A 12,322-nucleotide genomic window follows, 5' to 3' on the forward strand; every position below is an offset into this window, starting at 1 on the left:
TGTAGCTGCTCCCAACTTTCTCCTCACTGGCCCGTTCCAAAAGGCACGCTCACCACTGAGCCAATACCTGAAGGCATACCAAAGTTAGCCTTGCCACCATAATAGACAACCAGAGTGGCCACTTCTTCTCACCTTGCCAACACAGAAGAAGAAGAAGAGGAAGAAGCAGTCGAAGTATCTGATTTTGAGGAAGAGTTTGAAGTCTTCAATCAAGCTTTGTCCACAGAAACTTCAACTTTTGACCTTAGCCATCCATTCACCCCAGTACTTGACAAGATGGGGATTCAACGTAAGCCAAGGTCCACCCTGCTGGAATTGATAGAGTCCCAACCAGGGGGGAATGTGCTTGGGAAGGCCACCCAGACTAGGCTTCCCACCCCTCCACCTGCCCTGCCCCTCAGATCTGAACCTGTTGACTTGAAGAGAAAAAGGGAGCCAAAGGGCAAGGAGGTGGTGGAAATTGGAAAAACACACCCCTCTCAAGAGGATGAGGCTTAGAAAGCGGCCAAGCAAGCCAAGGTGGGGTAGAAGGGCACCGAGAAGATGGGTGATCCTTAGGTTTCCCCTCCAGCTTGGACCCCCACCCTAATGCTGGATGAGGCTCCTCTTCCAGCTAGTGCCTCCATCAGGGACTTCCAAGGAGGGATGGTTGGCTATGTGGCCGATGCGGTGGAGTAGGCTCTGCTGCTCCCCGAGGACATGGCCAAGCTCTGGTCCATGAGGAGGCACGAGGTCTTCCTTAGCCTAAAAAGGTATCTCGCCATGGTATGTCCTCTACTTAGCTCCTTTTTCTCCTTTCTTTTCCTTTACTGCCTTCCTTTCTTTCTTTTTCTAATTTATGTTTCTTTCCTCGGCAGGCTGTTTAAGCCTCTTTCCAGGTGGAGGAGACAACCAATTACTGCCACTGACAGATGAAGGAAGAGGAGGGAAGACGTAATGCTGCTGTGGAGGCCTTTGATGCGGCTGAAAAGAGCATTCAAGAGCTCAAGAGTAGGCTGTTTGAGGAGGAGAGGGAGAGAAAAAGCGCTGCAGCTACCCTGGATAGCGCTAACAGGCAGGTTGAAGGCCAACGGGTACTCATTCGCAATGCCGAGGATCAATTGGCCGCCTCCAAAGCACATATCGTCACCCTCAAGAAGAAGCTAGAGGAGGCCGAGAAGGCTAGGGAACGAACGAAGAGGGCTCGGGATCAGGCCGAGCAAGAGGGATACGACGTCGGAATGGCAGAGATCGAGGAAGCCCTCAGGGCTAAGGTCTCAAGGATATATAGGAACTACTACTCCCAAGTGTGGAATGAAGCTCTCAACCAGGCTGGGGTTGAGGCTTCATCTGTACTTACGAAGGCAAAGAATGTATACTAACCCTGCCATCCGAGAGTCTGTTCCTTCTGGCTCGAGGACTGAAACCACCTCCGAGGTGGTAGAAGTTGGCAAGGACAGTACAACCAATGTTCTAACCTCTTCTGACAAACCCTCTAAGGAGGCTGAGCAACCCGGGGTCACAGAAAAAGACAAGAATGCAAACCAAGAGTGGCCCCTAATGTAATGAAACAGCCAGGACCCTTCTGCCGAGAAAGAAGCTCCTAAAAGTATGGAGATTATCCTGGCCACTCTTCAACTGCCTGCCATGGCTGATCCTGCAAGCAAGGGCCCCGAGGCCTTAAAAGCAACATCCACCCAGCTTGTCAAAGGCCCTCCCAAGGAAAAACTTGTAACAAAAAAGAAATAAATTTTAGTGTAGTTCTTTCTTTTGTGTTTTTCTTTTCTTTTATTTTGCTTGTAACTTTTGTTTTGGTTTTCCAAGTTTGTAACTAAGTTTCCCCTTTTGTACTTAATCTGCCTTGCTTTAAGGCTTTAATTAATAAAAGTATATGCACATTTTCTTTCTTCTTATGATTCTCATACCAGTGTTGATATAATTTCTATCTTATCTAACACTTAATAAGCGTAGTAATGAGGTAAACCTCTTCTCATTAATCTACATAAGTAATAGGAAAGTTATCCCATCTTATAGGGTCAGCAGCAAAACAAGTCAGATCTACTAAGTCCATCATCTCGGCAAAGCATAATTTTAACTTTAAGGACATACATAGTAATTTAGCCTATATACGGGTTTTAACTTACTCTGTTCCTTACTCATTAGCAAGTTTAAGGACCATAGGGATAATCAATTCTCAAAAAATTACAGGTATACCTGTAAATGCTTTAAGTGATGCTCATGAGCATCCACTTGAGCCTACTATCACAGTGAAAATCTCTGTCGTTTAGAGTGACTGATCATTTTTGGCATTCAAGTAATTAATAAGAAGCACTAATTTACCTTAAGCATGTAGTCCAAGGAGTCTGAAATAACTAAAGCTTTGCCCTGACACTTGGTAAAATGTTAGGGAGTATTAATTTACCCAAAGCATGTGATCCGAGGATCCAAGCATAGCTAAGATTCTGTTTTATACTCAGAAAAGTAACTTAACATATCAATTTACCCAAGGTATGTGGTTTGAGGAGTCAGACATAACCAAGGTTCTGTTTGATACATTAGAAAGATGTCATTTAAGTATTAATTTACCTAAAGTATGTGGTCTGAGGAACCAGGCATAGCTAAAGTTTTGTTTAATACTCAGAAAAGTAACTTAACATATCAATTTACCCAATGTATGTGGTCCGAGGAGCCACGCATGACCAAAATTCTGTTTGATACTTAGAAAGATGTCATTAAGTATTAATTTACCCAAAGTATGTGGTCCAAGGAACCAGGCATAGCTAAGGTTCTGTTTAATACTCAAAAAAGTAACTTAACATATCAATTCACCCAAGGTATGTGGTTCGAGGAGTCAGGCATGACCAAGGTTCTATTTGATACTTAGAAAGATGCCATTAAATATTAATTTACCCAAAGTATGTGGTCCAATGAACCAGGCATAACTAAGATTCTGTTTAATACTCAGAAAAGTAACTTAACATATCAATTTACCCAAGGTATGTGGTCCAAGGAGTCACACATGACCAAAGTTCTATTTGATACTTAGAAAGATGCCATTAAGTATTAATTTACCCAAAGTATGTGGTCCAAGGAACCAGGCATAGTTAAGGTTCTGTTTCATACTCAGAAAAGTAACTTAACATATCAATTTACCCAAGGTATGTGGTTCGAGGAGCCAGGCATGACCAATGTCCTGTTTGATACTTAGAAAGATGCCATTAAATATTAATTTACCCAAAGTATGTGGTCCGAGGAACCAAACATAGCTAAGGTTCTATTTAATACTCAGAAAAGTAACTTAACATATCAATTTACCCAAGGTATGTGGTCCGAGGAGCCAGGCATGACCAAGATTCTGTTTGATACTTAGAAAGATACCATTAAGTGTTAATTTACCCAAAGTATATGGTCTGAGGAACCAGGCATAGCTAAGGTTCTGTTTAATACCCAGAAAAGTAACTTAATATGTCAATTTACCTAAGCTATGTGGTCCAAGAAGTCAGGCATGACCAAGGTTCTGTTTGATACTTAAAAAGATAATAATATGAAGCTCAACAAATAATATAATAAACGAGAATGTGATAGGGTGGACTTTTATTAATACATTTTCACGTTATTTACATTATAGGGGCGTAGTACAACATTCTCGTCTAGGTCTTCAAGATGATACGCACCTATTCTAGCCACCGAGGTGATGCGATATTGCCTTTCCTAATTGAGCCCTAACTTTACCTATGCTGGGTTCTTTGCAGTACTCAGAACCTTTCTTAACACCAAATCTCTAGGTGCTCGTGGCCTTAGCTTCACATTAGCATCATACCCTTGCTTGATCTTGTGTTAATAATATGCTAATTGGACCATGGCACTTTCTCTTTGCTCTTCAACTAAGTCTAGGCTCTTTCCTAACAGCTTGTCATTGTTGCTTGGGGTGAAAGAACTCATTCTCAGTGTTGGGAATCCAGTCTTTAGAGGGATAACAACCTCGGCACCATAAGTCATTGAAAATGGAGTTTCCTCAGTGGACCTTCGAGGTGTAGTCTAGTATGTCCAAAGGATGTGTGGCAACTCTTCTACCCATCTTCCCTTGGCGTCGTCCAGCCTCTTTTTAAGCCTACTCACTATGACCTTATTAACAGCTTCAGCCTGTCCATTCCTTTGTGAATGTGCCAGGGTGGAACACCTATTTATTATGCCCAAGTCTCAACAATACCTCCTGAAGGCTTTGCTATCGAACTGAAGACCGTTGCCCAAGATGAGGGTATGAGGGATTCCAAACCAAGTGACAATATTTTTCCAAACAAATCTCTTGGCATCCACATCCCTGATATTTGCCAATGGTTCAGTTTCAATCCACTTGGTAAAGTAATTCGTGCCAACTAATAAATACTTCTTATTCCCTGCTGCCTTAGGGAAATGACCTACAATGTCCAAGCCCCATTGAGCAAAAGGCTAAGGGCTGGATAAAGGATTAAGGACTCCTCCTAGTTGATGAATGTTTAGTGCAAATCTTTAACATTGGTCACACTTTTTCACATACTCTTGTGCTTCCCTCTGCATATTTGGCCACCAATATCCTTGATTGAAGGCCCTGTGAGACAAAGATCTGCCTCTTGTATGGCTTCCACAAATCCCTTCATGTAATTCTTCTAGGAGTAGCTCAACTACTTCAGGGTGTATGCATAGCAGATATGGACCAGAAAAAGATCTCTTGTACAACTTTTGGTCCTCGGATAGCCAAAACCGAGGAGCCTTCCTCCGTACCTTGTCGGCCTTGGACTTACCCTCGGGCAAGACATCCTCCTTAAGGAATAGCACAATAGAGTCCATCCAGTTAAAACCCACCCTTATTTAATGAACCTAAATCCCATCTTCCATCTCCGAGGATGTTGCTAGCGTGGCAAGAGAGTCAGCATGTGTATTTCTACTTCTAGGGATTTGTGACAGATTAAAGACTCAAATCTAGACTGTAAGTGTCTTACCTGGTTCAAATATCCCTGCATTCTTAGATCTCTGGCTTCCAACTCTCCTTGAACTTGGCCCATAACCAGCCTTGAATCAGAGAAGATTTCCACTACTTTTCCACCCATTTTCTGAACCATGGTCATCCCTACCAAAAATACTTCATACTCAGCCTCATTGTTTGTGGTCGAGAAGCCCAATCTCAAGGATTTCTCAATTGTGATCCTTTCTAAAGATGTCAGAACTAGCCCCACTCCAGATCCTCTATGGTTCACTGCACCATCAACGTATACTTTCTACGACAAAGGTTTTTCTGAGGAAATTGCACCAACCGATTTTCCATCCATGTTCTGTTCTGCTTCTCTATTCTCTCATCTAGTGGGGTTTCGGCAAACTCGGCCACAAGATCGGCGAGGACTTGACCCTTGACAGAGGTGCAAGGCATGTACTTGATATCAAAAGCCCCTAGGATCGTACCCCACTTGGCAATCCTTCCTGTGTAATCAGCACTCCGAAGTAGAGATCTAAGTGGGAGCTGGGTCAGGACAACAATCGTGTGTGATTGGAAGTAGTGGGGGAGTTTGCACGTAGCATGCATAACTACCAAAATGGCCTTCTCTAGAGGTAGATAACGGACCTCGGCCTCTTGCAGTGATTTACTCACATAATAGACCGACCTCTATACACCACTATCAACCCGTACAAGTACCAAGCTTATTGTATGGGAAGCCACAACAATATAGGCAAACAAAACCTTTTCTACCTTGGGTCTGGACATAATGGGTGGCTGAGAAAGATACTCCTTCAACTACTGGAAAGCCAGGACACATTTCTCAGTTCATTCAAATCTCTTCCACTTATTCAACAATTGGAAGAAAGGTCTACACCTATCCGTTGATCGAGAGATGAATCGGTTTAGAGCAGCAGTCATCTCTGTTAGCTTCTGGACCTCTTTGGGATTCCGAGGTGGCTGCAGATTATTGATTGCTTTAATTTGGTCAGGGTTAACTTCAATTTCGCGGTGTGTAACCATGTACCCCAAAAACTTCCTTGATCCGACCCTAAAAGAATACTTAGAAGCATTGAGTTGTAGCTTATGCCTCCTCAAGATCTCAAAGATATTCCCAAGGTCGTTAATCTGCTCAGATTCCAACATACTCTTGACCACCAGGTCGTCTATATATACTTCAATATTCTTTCCCAATTGTGGCTCAAACATCCTAGTCATCATCCTTTGCTAGGTAGACCCTACATTTTTCAATCCAAAAGGCATCACCTTGTAATTGTAGTTTCCAATAGGAGTGACAAAATTCGAGGATAGCTTACAGTTGCATCCACTAGCTGATCAATCCGAGACATGGGAAAGGGGTCCTTTGGATAGGCTTTGTTCAAGTCTGTGAAATCCACACACACCCACCACTTCCCATTCTTCTTCTTTATTACCACTGTATTAGCCAACCATTCAGGGTAGAATACCTCTTTGATCGCCCTAGCCTGCTTGAGTTTCATCACCTCGTCTTTGACAGCATCAGAATGATCCTTAGATAAGCGTCGAGGTGGTTACTTTTTGGGGGTGACAGATAAATTGACATTCAAATGATGGTAGATGAAGCTTGGATCCACCCCTGGAGCTTCGTAAGTACTCCACGTGAACACATCAACGTTCCTCATGAGAAATTCTATCAGTTCTTCCTTATCCAGAGAAGGTAGCTGGGCTTCAACCTGAAAAAACTTCTCCGGATCACCACCCATAACAATTTTCTCCAAATCCTCACATTTTGCCTCTTCGGCTGGCCCATCAACAGGAAACACCAGAGACTTTGATTGCTATAAGCCCCCATTAGTAGAGGCCGACGACTCAGCCGTAGGCTGATGTATAATTGCAGCCACAAGGCATTGCTTAGCCATGGATTGACTCCCCACGAACTCCTCAATCCGATCCCTTGATGGATACTTCAATTTCAAATGCAGAGTAGAAGAAACGGCCTCCAGGGCATGAAGCCAGGGTCTGGCCACAATGGCCGTGTAAGGAGAGTATGCATCCACCACAATGAGGTCCATTTTCAACCACTTCTGAACCCGCCTGCACGGGCAACCTGATCTGACCCTTTGGGATGACAACCTTCCCGTCGAAACTCACCAAAGGTGAATCATAGACTGTCAGGTCCTTAGGCTTTAAGTTTAGTCCCCTGTACAAGTCAAGGTACATAATCTTTACACCACTGCCCTAGTCTACCATCACCATTTTCACATCATACCCTCCTATTCTAAGGGTAATCACCAAAGTATCATCGTATGGCTGGATGGTTCCTATGTTGTCCTCATCACAAAAACTCAGTATCGGTCAGATCTCCATTCTAGCCCTTTTCAGCGCATAATCAGGGTCCCTGGCTGGTAGCTGAGCTATAGACATCACCTTGGAAGGATGAGAAGCAGTCCTCCCAGGCGCAGCAAAGATGGCATTAATTATGCCTAACGGGGTCCTTGAAGAAGCGTTCCCTTGAGCCCCTGACCTTGATTGGTCTCTTTGTCCGTTGGTCCGACACAAAAACTGCTGTAACCTTCCCTTTCTGACTAGTTACTCCAAATGGTTCCACAGAGTCTTGCAGTCCTCGGTGGTATGCCCTTGCTCTTGGTGGTATTGTTAATGGAGGCTTTAGTTGTGCCTCAAGGGATCTCCTCCCATTTTGTTTGGCCATTTGAAGTATGGCTCATTCTTGTTCTTTTTCAAGACTTGATGTACTGGTTATCGGAACACAGTGTTAACCACCTGAGGAGCTGTAGATCCAAATTGTCCCGCAAAATCCTTCCAGGGTCTGTTATTGTTGTATCTGTCTGACCTGAAATCCCTCCTCTTTTGAGCGATAACCTTACCCTTCCCCTTGCCTTGTTGTTGGTCTTCCTCAACCCGCTTGTACTCATCAATGTGATCCATAAGTTGACGAACACTTCTTATCGGCTTCTTAGTCAAGGACTTTCTCAAATCATGCTTGGTGGGCAGTTCGACCTTGAATATTCTTATAGCTACGTCATCAAAATCCCCATCAATTTCATTAAACATCTTCTAGTACCTGTCCGAGTACATTTTCAGGGTCTTACCTTCTCGCATAGACATGGTCAATAGAGAATCTAAAGACCGAGGAACCTTACTACACGTAATGAAACGAGACCCAAACGCTCGTGTGAGCTTCTTGAAGGAGTCAATAAAACCTACACCCAGACCATCAAACCACCTCATCGCCACAGGCCCCAAATTGGATGGAAATACCTTGCACATCAAGGTCTCATTTTTGGGGTGTACAACCATTCTTTGGTTGGAGTGACTAATGTGCTCCACAGGGTCTATATGATCCTTGTACATGGTGAATGTGGGCTGAGTGAATTGCCGAGGAAGTCTCCCTTCCTCAATCCTGCGTGTGAAAGGTGATCTAGAAATTTGTTTGAGTGCTCTGTTCATCGCATCATTCCTTAGGCCTTTGGAAGATGAGTTTCTGTTTCTATGCTCATGGTGGTAGTCCTCATCATACGAGAAAGACTCAATGGGAGGGGTCCTTGATCTTTGCCTATAACTACCATCCTCTTCATCGCTAGAAGAGAAATCAGAAATGGAAGGAGTTCGCCTTCTCCATTCGTGGCGCAATTTCTTATTTAAATGATCAATCTCTTGTTGCATGGCTTTGGTATTTTTCCCATGAGAGAGGTGGCTACCACCCTGAGAATGACTCTTACTAGTATGGGTAGTATGTACACTCCCTTCTCGGTCCCTTCTTCGCTCGAGATTGACAAAATGATCTTCACCTTGGGACCCCATAGATTCTACCTAGTGTGGACTTGAACCTATCATAGTTGGACGTCAGGCTCACTATAACACCATAATTCCCCACAGACGGCGCCAATTGTAAGGACTGGATTTGGGTTCCTGGCCTAACAGATGGATGGACTCAAGCCCAATAAGTCCAAAATAATGAATTTGTAGAGAGTGGGTTAGAAAATTAGGCTAAAATGAGTTGTAAAACAAATAAAGTAGGCTCAAATGACAAGAACAGGAAGATATATTGATTTAAAGTAAAGAAAATCGTCTTTTTATTTTAAACCAATGTTATTAATTTCATTTTGGACCTCATTTTGGTTTGTTTATTGAAACGAAATATTTTAGTATCGACCTGTTTCAGCGTACCGTTTTAGAATGTTTAGGAATTCCTAAACACACACACACACACACACACACACACACACACACACACACATATATATAACATAAAAGTATCGATTAAAGAAGTGTTACTATTATATAAAATAATGAATTTAATTTAATTTTTCTAAAAAAATTAAATAAAGTGGGATTAAAAAAACATTTATTATAATTTTTCTACAAATAAAATTCACATTTTGGATAATTGTAAAAAAATACAATAAATGTGAGAGTTGAAACACTTATTGCATGGAAAAAAGTTATTAATATTTTAATTAATATATAGATTTTAAATAAAATTCATAAATGATATGTCCAAAATATTTTCACAACAAATTCTAAATGATAGGTTATTACGGATTGATATAGGTGAGCTAAAAAAAAAAAAAATAGTAATAGGTTCAAATTAAAACCAATAACTATTTTCGAATTATAATTTAGTGTAAAAATATTTTAAAAAATATTATAAATATAACATTTTTTTAATAATAATACAACTTTTTAGTATAAAATTATAAATAATCATTAATATATATATATATATATATATATATATATATATATTAATAATATTATATACCATTGTATCTAGACATTACCTAGGTCTGACACTTGGGCTTTTTATTTATTTTTAATTTTTCTTTGTCATTTCCAAAGCTGAATAACGTTTGGCTTAATTGAAACTTAAAAGAGGACTACACTCTGCCCTCTCAAAACTAAAGTACTTAGTATTAAAAATATATATATATATATATATATATATACTAGACTGTAAAAGAAGACAGTAGAAACTAAAAAATTAAAAGAGTAAAAAGAAGAAAGAGGGAGAAGAAGAATGGGAGAAGAGAGAAAGAAGAAGAAGAAGAAGATGATGAAATGGAGAAGAGAAGAACAAGAATGGCAGCCAGCCATATGGTGGGGATCTCAGATTTATGGGTTTGTAATGTTTTTTTATTTTATTTTATTATTATTTTTTTTTTAAGTCAAACTCTGACCCATTCTTAAAAACCAGAAATCAATTTCTATGTAAAGTTGATATTTTTGTGCATGTCTTAGTGAAACCTTGCTTGTATATTGTTCTGTTTATTTGATTTTTGTTGTCCAGCGATGATACCCATCATCAAGATCCTGACCATGACAGTTCAAATGATAGTAGCTATCACGAAGATGAAGAGTCACCTAATTCCTCTGAATCCTCCTTTAAACCAGAAGAATTAAAAGAGGCAAAAGCTGAAGCAAAATCCAATGAGTATTGTTACGATGATGCGCTCAATGAGTTCCTGGCTATGTCATCTCCATCTTCTGCTGAAACTGAATACCATCCTGAAGAACTTGACTCTTCACCTAAGCGCTCAATCAAAAAGGAAGCTATAGAGGACTCTGACTCAACTCTAACTCCGAAGACAATGGCAAGAATAAGAAGAAGAAAACGACAATGGTGTGGAGGGAGAACGACACGCTTAACCTTCTCCAATCCTTGTATAAATACGCTGAGAACAAGCGTGCTGATCCAGTTGCTGCAACTGCAGACATGAGTAGTTTTTATAACTCATTCAAGAAAACTTTTCACTGCAAAGTTACGAGACTTCAGGTGGCCGATAAAGTGAGAAAACTGAAGAAAAAGTTTAAGGATAATCTTGAAAAGAAAGGGAAAACTTTTTCTTTTTCCAACCTCCACGAGAAAAATTTGTATAAACTATCTAAAAGTATATGGGGATTGCGAAAGGATTCGCGTGAAACCAAATGCGTGGTTAATAAGAAGTTGAAGTTTGATTTTGAGGGTCATGGTATGGAGGCATTTGTGAAAAAGCGTGGACTGAGTTTGAGTAGCTTTAAAGACACTAAGAAAAAAATGTCTTTGAAGGAAAAGTGGAATGAGTTTAAATTTTCTGAATTGGAGACAACCCGCAGGCAGGCTGCATTAGAACGAGAGCTCTACGAATTGGCATTGGATGAATTGCCCTCGGGTTCTCTTTAATTAGTTCATGGCACTATGGAGGGAATGTTAATGTTTTGTGATCTTTTGATCTTCAACTTTGATGTTTTGTTGCTTTTTTGAACTGTATTTGATCAAATATATTAGCAATTGCACTTGACACGGTTGTTATTTAGTTCTGGACTAATTTAAACTTTTGTTATTTAGTGCTACTCTTGCATTGCAATCAGTGGTAGTCATATGTGCTAACTCCTACATGTGTTTATATGGAACTATATTTTGCTTTTGCCATTACAAAGTGTTACTTGCATAGTAGACAATGGACAAATCAATTTGGATCAAAGAGACAAAATAAATTCTGATTTATCTAGGACTAGGGACTGAAATAAAGAGGCAGAGCTGATTGTTGTGGTATCTAGCTGTTTGTTATGGTGTCCTGCTTTATCCATTTGAGGCTCTTGCATAATGTTATCAGTTGGTGCTCATTGCAGTAAAATTATCAAATAACTTTTATAGCCTAGCCAACCAAAAAAAAATAAAAGTTTTTTGTTGGGATTTTTCTGGATATATTTGGTTTAACAGTTTTATGTTGTAAATCATCATTTTATTAAAAGTTTTTAATTATAGAATTTGACTTTTTAATACTTTCACATACCAAAGTATCATGTGCTATGCTAATTATGACATGTTTGTTGTATTATTATTATATGGGAAGGGCCTTGCCTTGAAGATCCTCATGAATAATCTACTTTGGCCTGCTATACTCTTGCAAGTTGAAAAACAATTGGTTGACCAACCATTGCTGATGTTTGAAGGTAGAGCTGTGTGTTATGTTGGCCTGCTTTATCAATTTGTTGGCCCTTTGACGCTCTTGCATGATGTTATCAGTTGGGGCTAATTACAGTAAAGATTTCAAGTAACTTCTATAGCCTGGCCAACTAAAAAGAGAGCTGCCAAAAAATTCTTGTGGCTCAAAATACCCTTAAATGGAAGTACACTTGAGCTTCAAGTTGCTACCCCAAAGGCAAGTTCTGTTCATAGCTTAAAAGAATTCTTTCTTTACATGGATTACCCTCTTGATGTTACCTCCTGTATTGTGTTCCAAATATTTGGTTTTATAGTTATCTATTTCCATTATCTTGTGATTTAATTTTATTTAAAAAGGAAAAAAAAGAAAAAAAACAGCAATTATCTACTTGGTCCTTGTGAGTAATTGGTTGAACTGCAAATAATTGTAATTTATGTTGCTTGGTCCT

At 40.2% G+C, this 12,322-nt stretch overlaps 1 protein-coding gene across 1 annotated transcript; it reads left to right on the top strand.

Annotated features, from left to right (window-relative positions):
* The first annotated feature begins 10,565 nt into the window (after positions 1–10,565).
* On the top strand, positions 10,566–11,108 carry LOC115955527 (GLABROUS1 enhancer-binding protein-like 2). The gene has a single exon (XM_031073666.1). It carries the CDS (start codon positions 10,566–10,568, stop codon positions 11,106–11,108), a length of 543 nt encoding a protein of 180 aa, XP_030929526.1.
* Positions 11,109–12,322: the final 1,214 nt, after the last annotated feature.

Source organism: Quercus lobata, chromosome 1, assembly GCF_001633185.2.
Source record: "Quercus lobata isolate SW786 chromosome 1, ValleyOak3.0 Primary Assembly, whole genome shotgun sequence".
NCBI lineage: Eukaryota > Viridiplantae > Streptophyta > Magnoliopsida > Fagales > Fagaceae > Quercus > Quercus lobata.

Coding starts and splice junctions, on each gene's coding strand:
- LOC115955527 (XM_031073666.1), top strand. CDS start 10,566: ATGGTGTGGAGGGAGAACGACACGCTTAACCTTCTCCAATCCTTGTAT.